At 40.1% G+C, this 26,627-nt stretch overlaps 1 protein-coding gene across 3 annotated transcripts in view; it reads left to right on the top strand.

Annotated features, from left to right (window-relative positions):
- LOC142144240 (popeye domain-containing protein 1-like) overlaps positions 1–26,627 on the top strand; it is a 170,138-nt gene that overhangs the window by 94,801 nt on the left and 48,710 nt on the right. For all 3 annotated transcript variants that reach the window (XM_075202848.1, XM_075202846.1, XM_075202847.1), the window contains 3 exons: positions 8,860–9,081; positions 17,795–17,919; positions 26,190–26,377. In XM_075202848.1, coding sequence (XP_075058949.1) covers positions 8,860–9,081; positions 17,795–17,919; positions 26,190–26,377 — 535 coding nt within the window. The remainder of the gene's footprint in view (positions 1–8,859; positions 9,082–17,794; positions 17,920–26,189; positions 26,378–26,627) is intronic.

Genomic DNA, 26,627 nt, shown 5'->3' with positions numbered 1-26,627 from the left:
AGAAAGTAAGTATACAGGAAAATATAGTTATGTCACTCTCTGGTATAGTTTGAAATGCTCACCATAGTGAAAGATATTACTTTTGACCAGTGATGTGACAGAATAGCAAAGATAAGTCGACAACTCAGAGCTTTTTATACAAGAACTACCAGCACCAGTATTATATATCAAAGTACATAGTGTAAATCTCGTGTGTGTGTGTATATATGTATGTGTATATATTTATATTATATTCATTCAACATTTCATACTGTATCTTAAAATATATTTCTAGCCAAACAAAACTTAAAAATAAAAAATAGTATTAGATGGAGTTTCCACACTCTGATCTGATGGGTTTACCAGGCTCATATTGCACTCCATTTGGACTGCTTTAAACAAGGCAATAGGATGTCCCTTTTCTGTGGACTTCCAGCTAACAGAGTATATCAGGGGGTAAATGTGTCAAGCTGAAAGTTTTCCGGCGGGTTTGAAAAGTGGAGATGTTGCCTTTAGCAACCAATCGGATTCTAGCTATCATTTTGTAGGATGTACTAAATAAATGATAGAATCAGATTGGATTTTCAAACTCGCCGGAAAACTCTCAGCTTGATACATTTACCCCCAGGTATCTAAAAGTTTGGGTTTGAGTCAGTAAACAATGACACAAATACTTTGGCAATTCTTATAGCAAGAAAAGGAAATATGTTAGAGAAAAAATGTATCTGTGTTCGCAACTACAGTATATCAGTACAGTACAGTACTCTTCAGTCTGGCTTTCATTCTCAACACTCCACAGAGACTGCGTTGACCAAGGTTGTCAATGATCTAATCACTGCTAAAACTAAACGCCATTACTCTCTCCTAATTCTCCTGGATCTCTCGGCTGCATTTGACACCGTTGACCACTCTCCTCATACAAACGCTGCAATCCCTAGGGCTTCAAGACACTGTTCTATCCTGGTTCTCATCCTACCTTTCTAATCGCTCTTTCACTGTTAATTTCTCTGGGGCCACCTCTGCTCCACTTCCTTTATCAGCTGGAGTACCGCAAGGCTCAGTGCTAGGTTCTTTGCTGTTCTCTATCTAAACCGCTTCTCTTGGAAATCTAATAAATTCCTTTGGATTTCAGTATTCTCTCTATGCGGATGATGCCCAAATTTATCTATCCTCTCCCGATCTCTCGACATCTGTGTTGTCCCGTTTAACTGACTGTCTTTCTGCCATTTCACCTTGGATGTCCTCTCACCATCTCAAACTTAATCTTTCTAAAGAGTTAATAATATTTCCACCCACCAACAAGAGCATACCTGACATTTCTATATCTGTTGATAACATGACCATAAATCCCACCCCACAAGCTCGCTGCCTAGGTGTTATCCTTGACTCACACCTATCCTTTGTTCCCCACATTGACTCTATATCTAAATCATGTTACATACATCTAAAAAACATTTCCAGAATTCGCACATATCTCACACAAGACACTGCAAAAACCTTAAGTCATGCACTTATCATCTCCAGCATTGACTAGTGCAATTCCCTCCTTACTGGCCTTCCCAAAAACAGACTCAAACCCAGTGCCGTAACTAGCCATTTTAGTGTCCTGGGTGAGACAGGGAACCGGCGCCCCCATCTAAGTGGGAGTGTCAATCATTGAGTGGGCGTGGTCAACCTACTGTGGGGGCGTGGCTAGTGCTTTACAAGTTCTAGACCACACTGAAACCCCCTCCCTCCCCATTCTTCACTGTCTGGCTTTATAAGGACCTTTATGTAATAAGCCTCCATAGAATCAAAGTACTTTAAATGCAGCTATCACATGCTAGCCAGGGCCATCTTTTCCATTGGGCACGATGGGCAGGTGCCCGGGGGCCCCACGGGCAAGGGGGCCCCATAGGCAGGGCTCTTAATTAGAATAAATAATCCTGCAAAAAAAAACTCTGCATAAAAAACCTTCAAGGGACACTGAGCAAGTACATCTATCTATCTATCTATCTATCTATCTATCTATCTATCTATCTCTATATATCTGTATCTCTATACTTATATATAATGAAGGGGCCCCGGTGCACTGCTCTGCCCGGTCCATAATGTTGTTAAGATGGCCCTGATGCTAGCTGTATAAAAAATTAATTGGTTATTGAAATAAAACTCACTGAAACAAATTAAAACATAAATGTAACGGTACCATCTGTATCACACTGCCCCCTCATCCCACTGTGCCCTCCATCACAGTTTCTCCTTTATCACATCGTGCCATGGAGCCGTCTTTATCACATTGTGCCCCCTTATCACCACCACACGAAATGAATTATATATATATATATATATATATATATATATATATATATATATATATATATATATATATATATATATGTATATACACACACACACTATAAAGAGACTCCTAGTGTCCGCCATACTTTATAGAGAGCATGCCTGTGACCTCCATACAGTACAGAGAGCATGCCTGTGACTGCAATACAGATAAATACCTCACCTGAAATTAATAGACCCCACCATTAAATAAAAAAGCCCCATCAATAAATTAAATTGACCCACCAGCACCCCACAAATAAAATAGTACCCATTAAATAATTAGCCCCCACCTAAACGTCACCATTAAATTAATAGCCTACCTCCCACCCATGTACTAAGACACCCAACCTCTCTACCCTCATATCACACATTATATTAATACATCCCCCCTTCCCTCACACATTATGGCAGCATACCCCCCCTTCCCTCATAAAGCATAGCAGCATGCAGCACACATCCCCCCTCCATAATAGCAAGATGCAGCACACATCCCCCCTCCATAATAGGAGCACACCCCCCCACTTCCATAATAGCAGCATACATCCCCCCTCCATAATAGCAGCATACATCCCCTCCCCTCCCTCCATAATAGCAGCTTACATCCACCCTCCCTCCCTCCATAATAGCAACACACATCCCCCTTCCCCTACTTTGAAGTTTACTTTTTTTGTCTTTATTCCTGACCAGCCGTCGCTGCCTGGCTCCTCTCTGCTGCTCTGCTCCTCTGCTGCCAAGCAACGTCATGACATCAGACGCTGAAGCAGAGGGCAGAGTTCAGAAGGGGGTGGAGCCGGCACTTTGTATGCGCCGGGCGGCCGGCAGTCTGTTTCTGAGGTCTGTTATTTTTTTTTTTTTTTTTTTTTCAGTCACCTTTTAGAAGCAGGTGCGGGCGGCCACTGCGCCCCCTTGGGACTGCTCCCTGGACGGCGGCACCGGCCTAGTTACGGCTCTGCTCAAACCCTTACAATCTATTTTATCATGCTGCGGCAAGATTGATTTTCCTTGCACATCGTTATTCCTCTGTTGAATCACTCTACACTGGTTGCCTGTTTTCTACTGAATCCAATATAAAATACTCTTACTAACCTACAAGTCCATCAACGAAGCTGCACCAACATACATCTCCTCTCTTGTCACAAAATATCTCCCAACTCGGCAACTCCTTTCTGCACAAGACCTGCGTCTCTCATCCACACTCATTACATCCTCCTATTCCCGATTACAGGACTTTTTCCGGGCTGCACCCACTCTATGGAATTCTCTCCCTCGCACAATAAGACTCTCCTCTAGTCTACAAGCTTTCAAGCGTTCTCTGAAAACCCACCTCTTCAGACAAGCTTATAATATTCCTCAACCACCCTCTTAACCTCACTACATTACCCTATTACCACCTGTTATACAACTACCCCTTGACCAACATTGTTGTGTTACAGGATAATTTAGGTTATGAGTCACTTTTACCTTTGCAGTCTGGCTGGGCCGACTGCAAATGTAGATTTAACCTCATGTGTCAAACTCCCATTGTCCAATAGATTGTAAGTTTGCGAGCAGGGCCTTCTCACCTCTTTGTCTGTTTTACCCAGTTTGTTTATTAGTTTACTATGTTTGTTCCCAATTGTAAAGCGCTACAGAATATGTTGGCGCTATATAAATAAATGATGATGATGATCAGGTCAATGGATGTGAACATAACAAAATTTGGGAAACTGTCACCAAACTCTCTCCCAGAAAAAAATAAGATCTATTAACAATCCATTCAAATATGTTTTAATGGGAAAGATGCAAAAGTTTTCTTTTAGGAGGTGTAAGACAAATATTAAACATATATAGGGACTGAGTCATTAAGGAGAGCAAAGCAAAAAAAAAAAAGAAGGAGTAAGTTAGTTTGTTCCTGGACAAACCATGTTACAATGCAAGGGATGCAAAACAGTTTATTATTTTGCACATAAGCAAAATACTGATTGTTTTTTCATGTAGCACACAAATGCTTGATAGCTTTATTATTACACTGAAATTTAACGTTGATCTAGTACATGCTCTGCCCTAATTATAAATCTGTCCCCACATTTTAAAATTACCTCCCGCTCCAATGATACATGGTTTTGCCTAGATGCAAAATTAATTCTTTCTTTTTCCTTTTTTGCTTTGTTCTCCTTCATGACTTGGGCCCGTATAATAGCTAGCAAATAGTAAAAGATTATCAGATTTGCCCGACAGTAGTTTCACCTGATTATAATTCAAAGAAGAAACTTGAGGCATATTCCACAACTAAAAACTAGGTTTCATAAGATATTCAACTGCAGTTAGAACTTTGTTGTAATTTATTCACCAGAACCCTCTTGATGTGTTGACTTGAACACTTAGGTAATGTACAATGAGCAAAACCGCAGAGGCGCAGTACAGAATTCTCATGTCCCCAACATTCTAAGTCCTCAGTTTGCACTGATGCACCTAATTTTCCACTGAGTTGATATTTTTTTGAGTGCACTTTTCATGAGTTTAATAACTTGTACGCAGCACAAACAAAAACATAGGTGTGAACAAGCTCTAAATGAAATCCTGAAATTCCTTGCTGTAAGTGAATCCTCTCCGATGCACTTCTTTTCGTGTATAATGCTATAAAATGTGAAGTCCTTTTTATGAATAAAAGCTGTGCTGAGTTATTTCTGTACTTGGTATTTAATATACAGTCATTTGAATTTGCTTTTATTCACTATACTTTATTGGTTTATGCTCTATTTGTTTGGTTGCTCTGATGATGTTATCCTGTTTGTTTTTTGATTGGTATATGCAGCCTCCAGCTAAAATGCTTCAGCTGTCACAAGTACCACTTAACTTTGGTGGGCCTGTTTTCACAGGAAAATTATCTATAGCTGCTTATTAATAAATTAAATTGAAGGAAATCCTATCACCTAGACATGTTTATCTGTTTTATTGCATGCACAGCTGTGAAAAAAAATATTTTATTTTCAGTTCCCTTTCTAGCTAGTTATTTATTACCTGCCACTTTCTCTAGCAGTGCAGAAGTCCCTTCAAATGGCTCTCACCCAAGTACTATGTCTGTATACTGGTGGTTAATTGGATTCTCACAAAATTAACCTTATAGCGATAGTGCGGCAGAGAATTTAGCCCCTCTGGGGTTAAGAACTGATGTGAATTATTGAACATCCTCTGGAAAGCACTATGCAATATGTTTGTGCTATATAAATAAAGGTCAATGATGATGATCTTTATTTTCTAAAACAGAGAAATATACAGTGCTTCTACCATCATGCGTATTTACTATAGTCGTGAAGACATGGACAAAACATTTAATGTTTGCTTTCCTTTGTTTCACTATTGAGTGTATTGAAAATGTACTCTGTCTATTGAGTTTGAAACCTATACAGGTTTGCATATTGAATGTATAAAAAAAATACTGGTGCCAAGGGTGTGGTAGAATTTTGCAAAGGTGGTAATGCTGAATGCAGTTACAGAGGCTGTAATTCCAAGAAGCTGTCAATTCTGACTGCATGAAAACAGACCTGGCGGATATGTAATGTATTTTAGGAAGGCCTCGACTGCAGACATCCGCCAGGTCTTGATATTGCCCCCTTAGTAGCATAAATGTAAGAGTCGCGATTTATCTTATTATTGCTATTTTATGGGATTTTGTGTGACATTATTTTCAATATTCTATGTGGTTGGGAATGTGTTGGTTCCAGCTCCCTCGTATCAACTTGGGCTTGCTCCTGCGATCAGTAGTGTTTGCTTTCTGCGTATTTTGGATTCTGGATTTGTTTAACAAGGCTCCATGGTGCCCCTCCATTACCAGAGTTTGTTGTTGGAGGAGGAGTGGCCAGAGTGCAGAAGAGGTGCAGGCAGCGTGTGAATTTAACTGGAGGGACTTTGGAAAAGAGGCCACAGTTTTGTGCTGAGGTGATCTGGGATCCTGTCTCCCCCCCTCATCACACATGAGTCTCAAATACATGTCAAACATACACTATTCAGAACACCACACACATGGCAGGTGTGTGGCACATTCAATAATGGACATTTGACATGTAGATGATACTCATTTAGTCCTCCCATGCACATCCTTGGTCACATAATGTGCCCCACCGCCTCTTGACTAACATTATGTCCCCAGCTCTCCCTTCAACCTACCATCACCTGCTTACACATGCGCTGACCCCCATGCTCCCTGTGAAGATACTGCTTTTTCTGGCCCAATTCTACCCACTTCACTCTGGCTGGCCACCCACGGGTACCTTTCTAGGCCAGGAAAGTCTACCCAGTACCTTCTAAGGTTCTTATTAGTCACTCGGGCAAATGCAGTTAGAAAGTAAAGCAATACATTTATTGTAATAAAAAACAATCACTAGATTATTATGTACACACAGTAAATAAATACCAGGCAGGTTTACCACATCTGTCCCTTACCACACTAGCTTAAGAAGCTACAGTCACCTGAATGTCCTGACTTAAAGACCCATGGAGTTCTTCTCTAAGCTGAAGCTGTAGTCCAGTGGTAGAGAATGAAAACTCAAAACCAGCTACACTGCACCTTCCTTGAATCAAATCTCAGAATGAATTTCACCCCCCCTTCCTGGAGTGGCCCCTTATATCTAGGGTCAAATTTCCACAGTCTTTTCCCCTCCCTGGGCAAATCCCTGGGTCTCTCCTTCTTAACAATTGGTGAGTGCTGAACTAAGGGGGTTGGAAAGGGGAGTGGAGATGACCTGTGTTATGCTTACACAGAAAATCCCCTGCCAGATTCTGAACCAAATGTCTGGAGTAGTCTTGTAAAAACCATGGATACTAATTAGCCTTCCCCCTCACTAGTATCTTGCAACCTGATCTCTACCCATAACCCCCCTGAATTTACTTTAAGGACAATGAATAACACCGTCACTGTTACATCAACAATATACAATGAACAATATACATATTTACAATGAGCTACAATGTCTCCTTATCCACATGTAATTAGACACTGCAGTTGTACTCTGTTGAGCTGGGGTATAAAAGCAAGGGCTATAAAAAGTACATGCTATAATCCACATTTTGTGAGAAACGAGGGACAGGTTGGTTCAGGTGATATTAATTAGCTGCTTGGCTGGAGACTGGATTGTAGGGGAACTGTTTGGAAAAGGTCCGGCTAGAAATCCTGCCACAGGCTGACCAAATGAGAGCTGAGCCAGTCAGGGCAGGGGACTGCTCCCCAGCCATCCTGGGACCCAAGCCACTGCTCCCCCATGCCAGTCATAAATGGAGGGGGGAAAAACAAAAGTAACAAAGAAACCTGTGTGAGTGACTGTCTAGGGTGCCTCGCACCACATCAAGCACCCAGAACACTTACTCTAGCTTTTCCGCCCCCATTAAGCCTCTGACTGCATGGTCCCGTATCTGAAGAACATCATTGTAAAAATGAAATTGAGGGGGGTGGGGGGTAAAGCTAGAGTTTATTTACACTTTAATAAAGCTAAAAAACAAGTGCTGGTGATGATTGATCAGTTAGTTTGAAATTTTCTTTACAGTTGTTCTTCCCAAGGGTAACATCATTTTGCATTTCCAAAGCATACTGTCTTTTGCACCCCTAACCTAACACAGTTCTGCTTGGTGAGATTATGTTGATGCTTGTTGTTATTACTGCTGTTTCATAGCCTGCCAGTGTCACTAGTGAGGATGCCGATGAATCAGCTAACTTCAACATTGTCGGACTTAGTTGAGCAATGTAATTGTGATGATAGTTGATAACATCTTGATTGATAGGGATAAGGAGGATGGAATGATATATGCAGAGAAAATGTTCTGTGGTAACTTGTGCAAGATATGTTCTCGAAACAAGAACTTATTTATGCAGTGTTCGGAAAGAAAGCAAAATAAAGATTGTTTCACAAAGTAAGGCACATACTTCTAGATACGTTAAACAGCAGAGAGTAACATATAAGCCACATGCCATGGGTGCCATGGACAGACTGGCTTTAGAAGCATTCAAGTTGCCTGGCTTAGTTTTTCGCCAGAGTAATTGATAGATATATTATACCTTGTTTGATGATATATAATTATAGTTTATGTTTTGTACATTTATCAGTAGAGCTGTCTCCACCTAGAAGTAAGTAGAGAGATGCTAGGCATTTGTTTTCGGAATGCTTACTATTATTTATTTTATATCATTTAATTAATTTATTATTGTTTTTAATCTTCCTTATGGGAGATGTGATATTCAAATGAGAGGAAGGTGTCTGAATCGGAACCCAGGTATAGTACTGTTTGATAGTACTGTATTTTGTTACCTTATTTATAATGTATTTGCATTTACACGGCAACAAAAGTCTACAGAAATCTGAACAGGAAGACAAATACAATTCAGATTGTAGGTATACCTTTTAAAGGAGACCTTCATAATTAAGAATTCAGAAAAAATAAAAATGTTCTTGCTATGGGGAGTCTAAAATCTAAGAGGGATCACTTTATACAATTCAGACTTCAATATTTATAAATGGATGGACTTATCTGACTTCTGTATATTGTTAGTAGCTAAATATGCACTTACATTTCTGTCAATATGCGCAGGATTTGCAAAGATGCCTACTGAAAGTATAATCACCATCATGCTTCCAATGAATTCTACAAACATTATGGGGAACATTACACAGGAGGAGGATGTGTGTGAAAACTGGAGAGAAATTCACCACTTGGTGTTCCATATGGCAAATGCATGCTTTGCATTAGGACTGGTTATTCCAACTACTCTAAGCCTTCATATGATTTTCCTTCGTGGTATGCTATGTCTAGGTAAGTCCTATAGTCATATATGTTTGTGTATCTTTATTTTTCTTCTGTGTTATATTTTAAATGTGTTTTAATTGTAGATTTCTTTTTTTAAAATATTTATATTTTTCACAGGATATTTATTGCAATTGTAAGTTATAAAAAAACACAATACAATTGTAAACCTTTTTACAACATTCACTTTATGAAACCCCCAAAAGACAGTACACACACCCCACATAATCAATCTTTTAAACCACAGTACTCACTCCCCTCACATCAACAAATCTCCAAACCACAGTACACACTCCCCCCCCCCACATCAACAAATCTGCAAAACACAGTACTTACTCCCCCCCCACATCAACAAATCTGCCAAACACAGTATGTACTCTTCTAACATTATCAAATCTACAAATTACGGTACACTCTTCCTACCCCAACATCATCAAATCCCTAAAACGTAGTATACTCTTCCTACCCCCATCACATCAAATCCCTAAACCACAGTACCATCATTGTTTGCCCAATTATAATAATTAGATCCCTATAACAAAGTACATCCTTCATCCCCACACATCATCGGATTCCTAAATCAAAGTACACACTCTTCCCCCAACATCAAACCTCCAAAACACAGTACACATTTACTCTCTCCACATCCTTAAATCCACAGTACACACTTTCTCCCCAGACATGACCAAATCCTCAAAACAAAGAAAGTACACTTGTCTCCTATGTTGCCTACCAAATCCCTCAGGGACTTGAACCTCCCCCCCACCCCCCCAAACAATTCCACAGTTTGTTACAGCTTTAAGTGAGAGACTGACTGCCAGATACGCTCTCCTACCATTTCCACGCAGAGGCTGGAGACCACTGTTTGTGCATCTGTATAGTCTGAGGGCCGAGTATTTGTTTGTTTTGATAGTGCCAATTGGGCAGCATGGTGGCTTAGTGGTTAGCACTTCTGCCTCACAGCGCTGGGGTCATGAGTTCAATTCCCGGTCCATGCCTTATCTGTGTGAAGTTTGTAGGTTTTCCCCGTGTCTCCATGGGTTTCCTCCGGGTGCTCTGGTTTCCTCCCACACTCCAAAAACATACTGGTAGGTTAATTGGCTGCAACACGAATTTGACCCTAGTGTATGTGTGTGTGTGTGTATTAGGGAATTTAGACTGTAAGCTCCAATGGGGCAGGGACTGATGTGAATGAGTTCTCTGTACAGCGCTGCGGAATCAGTGGCGCTATATAAATAAATGGTGATGATGAATGAATCATTAAGCTTGTCTGAATTTTATATACATCTGTTAACTATAGAGAAGGATGAGCCACGCAACTGAATTGTAGTCATATAAAGCACAATTGGGTTCCTTAATATGCACACACCTCAGGCCCTAACAGAGCTGATTGCAATTTCCTTAAAGCAACACACAGTGGAACTGCTATTGTTTTCTTTGTCATAAAGCTATTTTTGACATCCAAATATTGTAACCAGTGCTTTACAATATATATGCAACATTGACCTATTTCATGGGATAGATATGGGGTGACCGTGTGACAATCAGAAGGGGTTTAAGATAGGGATGTGCACCGGCGACTCGTGTTTTGTGTTTTGGGTTCGGATTTGTGTCGCAAAACACCTGCCGAAAGGTTTTGGTTCGGATGTAAGGTTTTGGCTTCTAATTTTTTTTGAAAAAAGCATAAAAAGTTCAAAAATCAAGTTTTTGGGCTTATTTTCACTCCTACGCTATTATTAACCTCAATAACATTCAATAACAATCATTTCCACTAATTTACAGTGTATTCTGAACACCTCACAATATTGTTATTAGTCCAAAACGTTGCAACGAGGTATCTTTCTGGACTGCGTCGTGGAGTGGTCCCCACAATATAATAAGAAAACCATCAACTGGTATGAATCGCACCAAAAAATGTACCTGGACTGCGTAGAGGAGTGGTCACCACAATATAATAAGAAAACCATCAACTGGTCTGAATCGCACCAAAAATTGTACCTGGACTGCGTAGAGGAGTGGTCACCACAATATGATTTAAAAACCCTGAACTGGTCTGAATCGCACCAAAAAATGTACCTGGACTGCGTAGAGGAGTGGTCACCACAATATAATTTAAAAACCCTCCACGGGTCTGAATTCCAAAAAAAAAGTTTCTTGACTGCGTAGTGGGGTGGCCCCGGTACTAAATTTGGTACCGGGGCCACAATACCTCCTCCAACTTCCAAGTGTAGTGTTTATAACATATAAACACTACAGTAATTCTAGCACGTCAATACCTCTTGTTTTAAATAATGACAGGGCATTTTACTTTTGGTTTAATTTTTTGAATTTGTTGACATTTTGTTTTACTTTTTGATACATGGCAAACGACTGTTGAATGGTTACATAATGCCAAAAAAAGAGTTGCAAGATGGAATTGTCCTTGGGCCCTCCCACCCACCCTTATGTTGTTGAAATAGGACATGCACACTATAACAAACCAATCATTTCAGCGACAGGGCCTACCAAACAACTGTGGCTGAAATGATTGCTTTGTTTGGGCCCCCACACCAAAAAAAGCTATTCATCTCTCCCTGTACAAAATAAACAGGCTCTACTGAGGCAAGATGTCGTCCTCATCCTCAACCTCTGATTCCTCTCCCCCTACAGTGTGTACTTCCTCCTCCTCACACATTATCAATTCGTCCCCGCTGGACTCCACAACCACAGGTCCCTCTGTACTATCTGGAGGGCAGTGCTATACTTCATTGAAGAATTGATTATTCATTTTTATAAACATCATTTTTTCAACGTTGTGAGGAAGCAACCTCCTTCGCCGCTCACTGACCAGGTTCCCCGCTGCACTAAAAACTCTTTCCGAGTACACACTGGAGGGGGGACAACTCAGGTAAAACAGAGCCAGTTTGTACAGGGGATTCCAAACTGTCTTTTTTTTCCTGCCAGTAACAATATGGACTGTCTGACATGTCTATTTGGATGGTGTCAGCAAAATAATCCTCCACCATTTTTTCAATTGTGACAGCATCCAATGCAGCGACAGTAGACATGTCTGCAATGGTTGGCAGGTCCTTCAGTCCGGACCAGATGTTATCAGCATCCCCGCCAGTGCCTCTTTTGGGAAAACTGAGCTTTTTCCTCGCAGCCATAGATGTGGAAGAAAATGAGGGTGGAGCTGTTGGCATGTCACGGTCCTCTTCAGAGGACAATCTCCTGACCAGCAGGTCTTTGCACCGCTGTAGACTTGTGTCCGCCGGTAACAGAGACACAACATACGCTTTAAACCGAGGATCGAGCACGGGGGCCAGAATGTATTCCTCTGACTTTAAAAGAGTGACCACCCTCGGATCCTGGCAAAGCGTACAAAGGGCTACATCCACAAGAGCTACATGCTTGGTGTATTCGCAATGGTTTACCAGCTCCTCCCTCACTTTCTCCAGCTGCTTCTGCAACAGCCTGATCAGGGGTATGACCTGACTCAAGCTGGCAGTGTCAGAACTGACTTCTCGTGTGGCAAGTTCAAACGGCTGGAGAACCTTGCACAACACGGAAATCAGTCTCCACTGCGCTTGACTCAGGCGCATCCCCACTCCTTTGCCTATGTCGTAGGTGGCTGTGTAGGCCTGAATGGCCTTTTGCTGCTCCTCCATCCTCTGCAGCATATAGAGGGTGGCGTTCCAGCGCGTCACAACCTCTTGTTTGAGGTGATGGCAGGGCAGGTTCATGCTTTTTTGATGTGCCTCTAGTCTGCGGTAGGCACTGGCTGAATGCCGAAAGTGTCTGGCAATTTTGCGCGCCACCGCAAGCATCTCCTGCACACCCCTGTCACTCTTGAGGTAATGCTGCACCACCAAATTAATGGTGTGGGCAAAACATGGGACGTGCTGGAAATTGCCCATATTTAATGCCCGCACAATGTTACTGGCATTGTCTGACACCACAAATCCCCATGAGAGTCTAAGTGGGGTAAGCCACTGGGAGATAATTTCCCTCAGTTTCTCTAATATGTTGTCAGCGTTGTGCCTCTTATTAAAGCCTGTACTACACAACATTGCCTGCCTTTGCACGAGCAGCCATTTTGTAGATGCTGCTACTGATGCAGCTGTGGCTGTTCCTGCGGAAGGGGATGCATCTACCCAGTGGGCTGTCAGTCATATAGTCCTTCGTTTGCCCAGAACCACTTGTCCACATGTCCGTGGTTAAGTGGACAGTGGGTACAACCGCATTTTTTAGAGCACTGAGGACACTTGATCGTACTTCTCTGTACATTTTTGGTATCGCCTGCCTAGTTAAGTGGAATCTCGACGGGATTTGGTACCGGGGACACAATACCTCCATCAACCCTCTAAGTCCACTGATGGCGGACACCGGGCGCACGTGTAACACCAACATTGCAGTTACAGCCGCAGTTATACGCTTTGCAATAGGGTGACTACTATCGTATTTTGTGGTCATGGCAAACGACTGTTGGACGGTCAATTGTTTTGTGAAAGACTTAGCGGTCTTACGACTTCCCCTCTGGGAAGATGACCGACTAACAGCAGCAGCATTGGCAGTAGTAGGCGTACCGCTGCAGGATTCCTCGGATGAATCCCGCATTGAAGAGGACTCCGTCTGGCTGCTGACTTGGGCTGCAGGACTGAATCTGATGGAGATCGTGGAGGAAGTTGACGAGGAGGGTGTTGCTGGTGTGTATCCAACTGGACCACGGGATTTAGGTGTCCCTGTACAGATGACGGTCCTAGCCCCAGTTCCTGAACTAACCACTGAACTATGAAGGTTATTCAGGTGACGTATAAGGGAGGATGTCCCTAGGTGGGCAAGATCGTTACCCCTGCTTATTTGAGCTTTACATAAGCTACATATGGCCATACATTGGTTGTCAGGCTTTGGATAAAAATAACTCCAGACCGAAGAGGTGCATTTTTTGGTCTTCTGAGCAGGCATGACGATGGGCTTTTTCATCCCATGGACATCAGCTGTTTCCCCCCCTGGTGCCTCATTTTCAATAACCACATCACCATCCTCATCATCAAGTTCCTCCACAGTGCCAGCTACATGATCAATAGCCTCCTCCCGAGCCACCTCTTCCAGTACAGTGATGGGAAGGTCAGGCTTGACAACCACCAACACCCTTGGACTCGCCTTGGGGATTTGTGATAATTTCTCTTTAGAAGGCATAGTTGTTTGCTGTTTTGTTGCTGACAGCATAACTCTCTTCAATTTTTTGTAGGGGGGGGAGGAGGAGGAGGGCTAAGATCCTTGGGTGAAGCTGGACCACTAGTCATGAACACGGGCCAGGGCCTAAGCCGTTCCTTGCCACTACGTGGCATATTGCCAACTTTACGTTTCTCCTCAGATGATTTTAAGTTTCTCTTTTTGCTATTTTTTGAGAACTTGGGCTTTTTGGATTTTACATGCCCTGTACTAGGAGATTGGGCATCGGGCTTGGAAGACGACGTTGATGGCATTTCATCGTCTATGTCATGACTAGTGGCAGCAGCTTCAGCATTAGGAGGAAGTGGGTCTTGATCTTTCCCTGCTTTATCCTCCAAATTTTTGGTCTCCATTATATGTAGCACAAGATACTCCAGAATGTGTGAACTTGGCAATATTGCAGTACCAATGGACTTATACTGCTGGATTGGTTTTGCAAATTTTGTTCTAATTATTTATTTTTTTTTTATTATTTTTTTGTATTTTTTTTTATAACTTTTTTTTAATTTTTTAAACACTTTGGAATAATGGGGAAATAACTATGCCCTTAGAAGCACAGAGCACAGGACACAGCACCACTGGACTGATACTGCAGAACAGAACACAGCACAGCACAGCACAGAACTAAACCGCATAGCACGAGATCTACCAGGACAGAGGACCACCTAACACACCCTCCCTTTACCCTGATCAATGCCCGAGTGAAGATGGTGGCGACTAGCGGGGAATTTATATGATCCAAGTATCGCGAGATCCGACAGCGGGATTATGACTCCGAGCCTCGGTTTCAGGTTTTCATATGGCGCCAATACCCGGATCTGTCTCGGATCCGACTCGGATCGGCAACGTTCGGGTGGGCTCGGATTCACGAAATCCGAGTGCGCTCATCTCTAGTTTAAGACAGGAGTGTTGTATTATACACTACAGTATGCGTTTAATGCATGGTGCTTTATCATCCACAATGTGATTATGTCTCTGACATGCATAGTTATAGTTGGGAGCTGAATGCAACATACATCCCCCTCCCAACACCACCACACTGTCATCCCACATCTTTATTGTGGTTGATGGGGCAGAACATTATTGCATAGCTTGGCATGATGGTTTGCAATGGTAAAAAGTGGCTACTATGAAACATTTTACTTTGTCATGAAATAGTTGTCGATAAAATGTATTAAAGTGTAGCAGAAAGTAAGTTACAATAATTAAACAAATCTATATTTCTGTAGACTGAAATGCATCACTGAGTAACTTGGGTATATCTCTTTTACATATTTGTGAATACTGAACATATACTTTACTCATAGAGAAGCAGCACAACAATATGCCCCTATGAGGCTTTTGTATGGGAAGATATGATTAAGTATCTCCTAGGCCTGGGGAAGTTACAAAGGAAACTTCCGTAATGGTTGACACTAACACTGATTTGCTCACTGGCTCAGAAGAATGTTGAAGCATTAGCTGATGACCTCTCTAAAGGCAGTGTTGACCTCTGACACAACAGAAAGAGGAACCTGCTGGTCACAATGGTAACATATTTCACCGGGGAGAGCAGAAACATCATCCTCTGGTAAATAGTAAGTGGTGGATGATATGTCAGGAGTCTAAGTATACTACCTTGACTAATGGAACACACAACCGAAGGCAGACATTTGATAGAAGTGCTGGTGTACATAGATGATATAATTGAGAACCATGGAAGAACATCAGCAGATATTGTTGAAAGTCCTGGATTTGCTTCAGAACAAAGATCTGAAGATATTGTTAGATAATGAAGAATTATTTTGGTGCCAGGGACAATATATATAATAATGGGCTTAAGAGCAGAATGTGCACTAATCATACACCTATTTCATTGTCTACCTGGCACTACATTAGATAAAAGCTGATTTGCTTTATCTGGCAAGATCATTTTATATGATAACTCTGCTTACTATTCACTTATCAAAAAAGAGATTTTAAACATCAGACACTTTAAATAAACACTTTTGACAAAGTATACAAAGCAGTAACATGGTGCAAATTAATGTTTTTAAATGCAGATTTTTTTTTTCTTTTAATTAAATAGATCAGTCACATTGATGTCTGTTCAGTGACTTTGCATTCCCAACTTTATGATTGTGGGAAGAAAATATAAATAGGTCAGGGAATTATATTGGCTGGATTAAATGTCATGGCTTGACATACGATTTGTGGCTTGGGTAAGCATCTTGAAAAATATAAGCCATAGATCAGACAGTCTTTAGAAGTGACATGTTTCTTTGTTGATATTTAGGAAATGTGTCGGTTTTGAGTGATCGGCAAAGCTGCTTATTTAAATTAAAGATGTTTAGTGATTGTGGCTGTGTATTTTCGATGTCTAGTATCATTCTATGTTTATCAAACAGAATTTATATCAAGTGAGTCAGAGAAGTTTGCAATTGAACTCTTCAATAAGTGATATAATATTTTAGCCCAAGGTGCCTTCAAGAGTCAACTGCTCCAATTTCCCACTATATGTTGCTTTTTATGGCACAGACAGGGCTTTGGTTGGTGGCTTGTCAAATGATTGCTATATAACTCTTCCATAACTTATATGTATTAAATTGACAACATCATCACACAAAAGTGGTTGGTGGCAATCAAAGCAAAATAGACCTAAAACTAAGGATTGGTTCTTTCACAAAACTTGTAACGGTCGTTTTCTGGAGCAAAGGAGAAATATTGGACATAGTGATTCTGCTGCCTCAGACCCAAAGGGGAATGGTGCCCACCTCATCACTTATACAATCTGAAATAAACCTTTATTTTATGGTGTGCTATAAATGCAAACATCACTTGGATTATCATTAGACCTACAGTACAACCCGGAAAATATATAATTTCAGTACCGCTGTCAAACCCTTTCTAGCCTTTGCATTATTCCCCACTGATTGATACACTACATGGTCACATAGTGGGGCACCAACCCACTGGAATTGAGAAGACCTATAGAGTAATAAGTAAGCCGTTTTAAGGCAAATAGGAAGAAATGGAGTTTAGACCTCCTACCCAAAATGATTGAGTTTTGTTTTGTTTTTGCAGGTGGCAATATACATCCGCCCATGGCTTGATTGGGACCGTAGTCCACACTGGTGTTCCTATGGCCTGTACAACTGGTCTCCCATGATATACCAGTATAATAGCAACATTAAGATTTAAGTTTTCTACAAATTCCCATTACATTTTGCTGCACTCAGCTGCCTCATTGGGTCTCATCTAAAATACATTGATATTCAAATTTTCTATATGTAAAATGCCAAAGAGGAAGCATGTGCCTAATGTATTGGCTTATTGTTGAGAACTGCGTGTATACTTTTTAACATATCCAAGTCTAATCTAGTTATAAAATGACTGCTGAAGGAGCCAGAGACTTAAGGGCCTAATCCTGTTCAAATTCTATACAAAAAATAAGTTGTATATTAAATTTTAGTGGATTCACTTTTAATTTTAATTTTGGAGATTCATATGGTCTTTCTGCCTCTTATAGGATGTGCTTTTTTCATCATTTGGGCAACTCTTTTCCGATGTGGTTTGGACATAATGATATGGAATACAACCTTTCTGGTTCTCAATTTCATGCATTTTATATACCTGGTATACAAGAAAAGACCTGTAAGTACTACCTATGAAAATATTTATATTTGTTATATTTATAATGTCAATGGTTTTTAAATGAACAAATAGTACATTATCTTAAGGGGGCAGAGACAGCTATATATGTCTGTATATCGGTGTACAGAGAGTTATAAAAACCAGCTGGTAAGCAAGAGTCTCTCTGTTTTTAAACACTGCCAAACAACATAGAAGCCATATTTGTAAGGAAATTAAGATAATATTTTGTTTGTAATTGAACTGCTGAACCATTATAAAAAATAAAAAATAAAGCAAACCATTCAACATAAAATCTTGGTTTAAGAAATAACAAATGTTTCTGCCACATTTGGGGGACGTTCTTAATTGCAGAGCCATAGCTAGACCATTTTAGTGCCCTGGATGAAAGAGAACGCTGGCATACTCACCCCATCCCCCCTCCCACCCCCTACCCTCTATTTTGGTGGGAGTATTTTCTGCCTCCCTGAGATGGTGCATAACTGGAGGAGGTGTAGCAATCCTACTGTGGTAGTGTGCCTAGTCAAAGGCTTAGACCAGTCTTCTACCTGCTGTTGTAGCTTTCACTACCTAGTACTGCTGCAGGTATCTTGAGCTCAGTTGCTGCTTGGCCAGGTCCTGGAATGTTGGGGCTTTGTTTGGAAAATATATAGTTGCTATTCACCTCCTGGAAATAATGAGTAAACTCTCAAGGCGATCTTATCCCCAGCTAGCCCAACATTAAAATAATTAGTGTTAAATTAATTAAACTAGTGTGTTTTTGGTTAAAAAATATGCTGCCTTCTCCTAACCAGCCCCCCAAATTTAATGAATAGCAATTACAATTAATAATTTGCCTATTTCCCCCAACCAGCACAGACTTTAAATGAATAGCACCAATATTTATGATTAGGCCACCTCCCCATCAACCGGCCGAACATTAAATTATCAGCGAGTGTTTTTATTTTTATTTTTTTCCCCGCAGCATTTAAAAAATAAAACAATCTCCTGCTGGTTTTTGACGGCAATAGGGACCGTTTTGAGTTAGCGCAGCGGGAAAACTCGTGCAATTCAATTGAAAAGGAGGGAACACTGCCCCCTCGCATTAATCATTGTGTTTGTGAGTTTTTAGGGGAGTGAATGGGAGTTTTAATGCGGTCATGTATAACACAAAGAAAAGGTTTTGCATACATTTCCCTACATTAGATTGCATTACACATTGATAATACCTACATTACATTACTTTATTTAGCATATTTTTTAATTAAACTATTTTTTTTACCATAGAATCATCTATACCATGTCAAAACACATTGCTATATTCATATTTGTACCAAAAACACACATAAATATAATTAGTTATTTTTTTTAATGTTTATTTTATTTCATTATTTTTTCACAAGAAAATCAACTTACACAAGTTAGGCATTAGTGATAAACATAAGTTTTAACTTTTTTTTCCACATTATTACATGATTTGAAATACTTTTCAGAGGTTTTTTTATTTTTAACACACCCCAAAGAGGTGCAAGATAAAACAGCATATAATGTATATAGTATAGTGCCACAACTGACGGCGCCTAATATCGTAACACACAAAATGTTCACGGTTACAACAGATAGATATAATAGTCTATAATAGTCTTAAATAGTGACAGCTCTTGAAAGCCGTTTATTCCAAAATATATAACTCTTTTTTATGATAATACATTCCATCCGGATCCACACGAAAAAAGACCCCCCTTAGGGAGATGTACTCACCAGAAATAGGTAGTACATCAGCGTGTATAACTCTCCTACGGTCACTCCGTTTGTGCCGTGAACTCCTCCACGAGCTGTGATTAGGATGTCGTCCTCTATTGTGAATCCAATCGTCGGACAAGGACAGAAGATAGGGGGAGTGGTCACATCTTCCGTTCTTTCGCCGATCAACGATCCTCTGTATTTGAACCACTGTTTTCCTTAAATAACCTCAGCAGATGGAATCCATGTATTTCTCCCGCAATCACTTGCCTCAACTCTGGTACACCGAGTCTTCCACAATACAGATCCACCGACTATGATGTAAAACGGGGGATACAAGGAAATGCTAATAGTGCATTATCTCTTACATAAAACGGTTTATTCAATAAAAAATGGACATACATAAAATGTGTGATACAATAAACACTCCTCTCATCCGATGTACCCTTACCAGCATAAGATGGTATATATGCAATATCTATATATCCTCAGAATCGCCTGCAACTCACGGGAATAGCTATATAGGGTAAGGGACATGCACAGTGAACCTCCAGCCAACGCGTTTCGATTCGGTCTGAATCTTTCTCAAGGCTTGACAATTGAATACCCCCCCTATATGAGATAGATAGATAGATAGAGATATATATATAGATAGATAGATAGATAGAGATATATATATATATATATATATATATATATATATATATAGATATCTATCTATCTATCTATCTATCTATCTATCTATCTATATAGATATATATACTTTGCACATGGCCCAATTTAGACGGAAAAGTAGAGCTGCCAGCATCTTAACAGTAGTGCATGCAGCTTGCCCTTAATGAGCAGTACAGTGTGAAGTGGGACATACCCTCAGCTATCCTTGCAGGCAGGTCAGTCACACAAAAGTGGGACTACCCCACCAGAATCGGAACATTTTTCCACTACCTATAGTTACCCATGTCTTGAGCTCTGTTGCTGCTTGTCTTGATCCTGAAACTGCCCCCCCCTCCAAATATACGCCTGGTAATGTATAGTATGTACCTAAGCAATATATGACAAGGGTGGGCTACCATAATAAACCGTTAAAGAGCCGGCCAGCAAAAAAAAATTTTGGGGAAGCCTGCATAATGAACTCCTCGATCCATCTTGCAAGAGTATGTTTAGATGGAACATCTGTCCTGTAGGCAGAACATAAAGTTGTAGTGTATAAACTGGCTTCTCCCCTTCCTCCATTTTTCTTTCTGTGTCTAGCTAGACAGGTCAGCTAGGGAGAAGTTTGTTGTATTCTGAAGTTCGGGACTTACCTGGTTTTCTTCCAGCAATGAACCACTTTTGGGGTAAGCTGAAGGTAGGTTGGTGACCTGGGAACTGCTGCAGTGCTACCTCTGGGAGCAGTGTTGGTAGGTAATGTGGATTCTGAAAAAGCACACCCAAGCTTGTTGGGAAGTGGTGTTTGCACATGCACACACACCGCGTAAATTGCAGAGCACCAGGAAGCGGCAGCATGAATTCAGACTTTTCTCTTTAGTGCCGTGATCATTTCAAGGAGTACAGCAGCCTCATGTCAGTCAGCAAGGTGGAGTTATAATTTTGCCTAAGAACACAGCCATGAATAAAGAAGGGTACCAAAACATCCTTCAAGAGCAACTTCTCCCAATCATTCAAGAACAGCTTGGTGACAAACAGTGTATTTTCCAGCATGATGGAGCACCTTGCCATAAGGCAAAAATGATAGCTAAGTGGCTTGGGTATCAAAAAATCAAAATTTTGGGTCCACGGCCAGGAAACGCCCCAGACCTTAATCCCATTGAGAACGTGTGGTCAATCCTCAAGAGGTGGGTGGACAAACAAAAACAAATTCTGACAAACTCCAAGCATTGATTAAACAAGAATGGGCGGCCATCAGTCAGTATGTGGCCCAGAAGTTGATTGACAGCATGCCAGGGCGAATTGCAGAGGTCTTCTAAAAGAAGGGTCAACAGTGCAAATACTGACTCTGCATGAACTTAATGTAATTGTCAATAAAAGCCTTTGACACCTATGAAATGCTTGTAATTTTACTTCAGTATACCATAGCAACATCTGACAAAAAGGTCTAAAACACTGAAGCAGCAAACTTTGTGAAAAACCAATACTTGTGTCATTCTCAAAACATTTTACCATGACTGTACATGCAGCCAAATATACAACCCTCCTTTGCAGTGGGCTCTGAATATCGGTAATATCTTGGACTGCACCACTGCCCTCTGGTTGTGTCAATTTTAGTGTCCACACCCCCGGTCCTGATATTATGATGGACTTGACATTGCTCCAAGGGGATATTAATGTTTTTTTTAAATCATCTTATGAGACTCTAACTGCACAAGCCAACTATGTGACCTCTCACAGACAGATGTATTATTTTGTAATCAATTTAAATATTTTAATTGTACTCAGATTGACTTCTGAAGACAACTGATTGCAACAGGATTTATCGAGATATATCTGAACCAAAGGCATGCATATTTATGTAATCAGTTATGGTCTCTTTTTTTATTTCTAATTAATTAAGAAAAAGTTTTAGGTTGTTATGTTCTTTAATTTGACATTATAATAATTGAATAAACCCATTTTTATGATGTAAGAAAGCTAAATCTTAAAAATGCCAAAGGGTGATTATTTATTTTATAGTTACTGATTTGTACCCACACTTTTATTTTAAAAAATTTATGATCCTCCCTAAAAACCTGCTCCAGCTTATGCAGCTTTTTATATGTCCGGAATTGTACTGCATAAAACAATACATACTGGCAAAATTATTCAATGTATATTGCCAAAGTCACAGATGACATTTTGTGGGATGTGATTACCTACCGCTCATGTATGAGTCTACATGTATATTTTAACTTTGTAGGAGTCCTCTGCCTCAAATTTGCAGCCCAAAGAAAATAGAAATCAATAACCAAAATATTATGCCACTTAAATTTTAGTTGCCAAATTAACTAAAGCACTGACATAGTTAAGGATGTCAGGACACCTTTATTCGTCAAGTGATAAGGCTGTGTCTGTCACAGAAGCCTACAGGTAACTTGATGATATGATGCATAGTAAGTACAGTGGATATAAAAAGTAGGTGGGTACGATTTGCTAACAATGAACATGTCAACAATCAGACTGTCAACATGTTCATTATGTCAATATGGTTCAAATGTTGACATTGAGAATGTCAACAAGTTGTACTGTTGACAGTCGCACTGTCGGCATTCAAAGGGCAATGCTGGCAGACCCAACGGCAATATAGTTGTCTGACCCGCCGGCACAAAACAGTAAATAAAGAAGCAACAAAAACAAAGGGTAATTCACCCCCCCCCCCCCCCCCCAGCCTCCCTCAATCTAGCATCTGGAACCTAAAAAAAACCCTGTGTCCATAAAATGATATCACTCGATCTAGCAGCTTGCACCTTTTTTATTTTATTTTTTTTGGAATGGACATGGCTTTTAATTCCAAAAAGATAAAATAATAAAAAAACACCTTAATAAAAAGGACCTTAAATTAAACCCATAGATTGAGGTAGAACGTATATGGACATGAATTTTTTTAGGTTCAAGATGCTAGATCTAGATCGCTGGACATAGTATTATGGACATGGAGAATCCTGGATTACAGATGAAGATTGGTTAGTATACAGAGAAGAGCCTGCTGGGGTCTAATACCACTGATGAGAGTAAGGCAGGAGGCTGGTGGCTCGATGGCTGCAGAATCAAGAGGGAGGAAAGGATTCTTGGGCGCTGAAGGGAAAGTGCCAATTGAGAGGGAGATCATTGAGTATGTTAGACTGTGGGAGGCCTCAAGGGCAAGTCTGAATATGGTGAGGACCTCCTGGGTCTCCCATTTGTAATCAGTATATTATATAAAATCATTTTAAAATGAGGTGTGGGTTATTTTAATTTTATCTTGGTGTACTACAGGTCCCAGTGGGCCCTGGGTGCCAATAAACATTTGACACCTACTTTTTTCTAAAAGTAAAATTACTAATTAATCTCTGATCAATTGGAAAATAATTATTTGTAGCTTTGTTAACTGCAATTCGAGCGACGTAATTTATATATTGAATGCAATTGTCAGTTGAGCTATATTGGGTGGTCCACCAGAGCATTGGAAGTGTGGTTTACAGAACATAGATGCAACATTCTGAAGAAACTAATGACACACAGTGTCCCTAGACATCTTGAGTTGATGGTGACCCAAGCTGTTTGCAAGTAACTGGGTTAGAACACATTAAAATTACTGCTAGAGGGGGAAATAGATTTACACGCTTGTGTAGATAGGAACTTTAGTGGATACATCAATTTAATTCATTATACCCAGATGGTTTAAATGAGGCTCTTGAGATAAATGATATAATTTAGGTTTGTGTTCACTTCAATGACAGTTTAAATATACAATTTATAAAATGCAGAAAACAGAAATAGACATTAGTATTGTGGTAATTTGAATTGGAAATTTTTGATGTAATTAATGGTATTAAAGATATTCATGTTTTTAGTAATAAGGTATCTTATGCTGTAATTTTTTGCTATATACATGTGATTAAACTTTTACCTTGGTGCTGCAGTGATCTCAGTGTAGGCACTGCATTAGATGTGATTTGTAATGTTCCCACTTTGTAGTGTTATATGACTTAGGACTAAGACAAACATACTTTCCTTGTGGCTTTTGGTTTGTTTTGATACCATAGTAACGCCTGTTTAAGCAATTTTAGGTATGTGTGCCCCTTATCAGCAATATAATATCCTTATATTAGCAATTTTATCACTTTAGAGATGTAAGTGCCTATTAATTAACTTCCACTCTATAGTAATTCCAATTGAAATAATTTTCGATCACGTTAATTCTCGAGTGATGCTTTTTTTTCACAAGCAACCAGTTATCTCTGCATAATGACTGATGTGAATAATAAAATGTATAAAGCTTAGAAAAGGAAGTTTATAAAACTGATTATTTGGTTACTTTCTCTTTACTCTCAAGAATATGAGATCCATCATTTGACTCTGGTAACAAAATGCATAAGGGCTAAATCCAGATCGGACTATGTGCACCACCTAACATAATTCCTACAAAGACACCTATTTTCCATAAAATAGTGATCCCAAAAGACACCTGGGAATTTGTTAAAGACGAAACATTGGACCAAATATGGTCCAGCCCTTTGGCTCAGAACTGGAAAAACCAAGTGGGGCCCCAGGTACACCCATCTACTGTTCGGAGAAGTATGGCCAGAAGTGGTCTTCATGGAAGAATGGCTGGGGTGCATAAAAATGTCAGCAGGTGCTCTGGACTGATAAGTCAAAATTCTAAATATTTGGCTGGAACAGAAGGCCGTTTGTTCGCCGAAGGGCTTGAGAGCGGTACAATAATGACTGTCTGCAAGCAACAGTGAAGCATGGTGGAGGTTCCTTGCAAATTTGGGGCTGCATTTCAACAACTGGAGTTGGGGATTTGGTCAGGATCAATGGTGTCATCAGTGCTAAGAAATACAGGCAGGTACTTATTCATCATGCAATACCATAATGGAGGCATCTGCTTGGCTCCAACTTTATTCTGCAGCAGGACAACAAACCCAAACATACAGATAATGTCATTAAGAACTATCCTCATCATAAAGAAGAACAAGGAGTCCTGGAAGTGATGATATGGCTCCCACAGAGCCCTGGTCTCAACATCATTGAGTCTGTCTGGGATTACATGAAGAGACAGAAGGATTTGAGCAAGCCTACATCCACAGAAGATCTGTGGTTAGATCTCCAAGATGTTTGCAGCAACCTCCTTGCCGAGTTCCTTCAAAATCTGTGTGCAAGTGTATCTAGAAGAATTAATGCATTGATGCTGTGTGCGAAGGCAAGGATTTAGATTTCTCTTCTGTTCATTCACTTTGCATTTTGCCTTATCAGACTGTTCAATTTTAATAAATTGTCACAATATGTAAAAGTATAGAGACTATTGCAATGTATTAGCATTTGGGGAAGAAGGAAGACAGGCATTTCCGCTTGGAACGGGAACAATGCGCTGAAGTGCAAAAGTCAAGGGTCCAATATTTTTTATAGCTAGGTGGAATGCTCCTTATAGTTTCCATAGTATGTGTGCCATATCCTGGTATAGAACGGACTCAAGCACAGGAGGATCAAAACTCTGCCAGGTGGCAGCTGGCAGTTTGCGGCATTTCATATATCCTTGAACATTCTTCATTTAATATAAGCTTGTTTTAAATATATGTGGCATTGGTGTCATGTGCCACAGCTGTCAAATTGTATCTCAAGTCTTCTACCAATTAATTAAAAGTACAATATTTTGAATAAAACTCTTCAAATGCATAAATTGGTAAATGCATAAATTGGTAAATGCATAAGCAGCGCTGTTTCCAACTGCTATGGTCACTGGTCAATAACCAATGCTCCAGATCCCCTTCCAGAAGTCTAGTATTTTATGGATTTGGTAAACGAAGCATGAGGACACGGGAAGATGTTGTCTTATTCTGTTTGTACTATATGGATTTTTTCTCTTTCTATTACAGATAAAAGTAGATAAGGAACTGAAAGGTATCTACCACAAAATGTTTGAACCACTACATGTGCCTCCAGAATTATTTAACAGACTCACCGGCCAGTTTTGTAATATCCAGACTTTACAAAAGGGCCTGACATATGCTGTTGAAGACAAGACATCTGTTGATGATCGCTTAAGTATACTGCTCAAAGGAAAGTAAGTGGTTTATGCAAATCATGTATATTCTATAGTGTATAGATGTGTACAATTGATATTCTAGTACTGATTATCCCAGTGTAATAATACTACGCCTATGAATTACTATTTCTATGAGATAAACTAATTCTTGGTATGAATACGGAAATCTTGTAAGAAATGACTGCTTTTAGTACATGAAGACTGGTATTGGGAAACCCTACTCTAGTTCTCTTAACTTGTTAGCAGGACATTGTGTTTAACAAAAGTG

The sequence above is a fragment of the Mixophyes fleayi genome, chromosome 3 (assembly GCF_038048845.1).
Source record: "Mixophyes fleayi isolate aMixFle1 chromosome 3, aMixFle1.hap1, whole genome shotgun sequence".
Taxonomy (NCBI): domain Eukaryota; kingdom Metazoa; phylum Chordata; class Amphibia; order Anura; family Limnodynastidae; genus Mixophyes; species Mixophyes fleayi.
The sequence above is the reverse complement of the archived record's forward strand: the minus strand, read 5'-3'. Positions and strand labels throughout refer to the sequence as shown.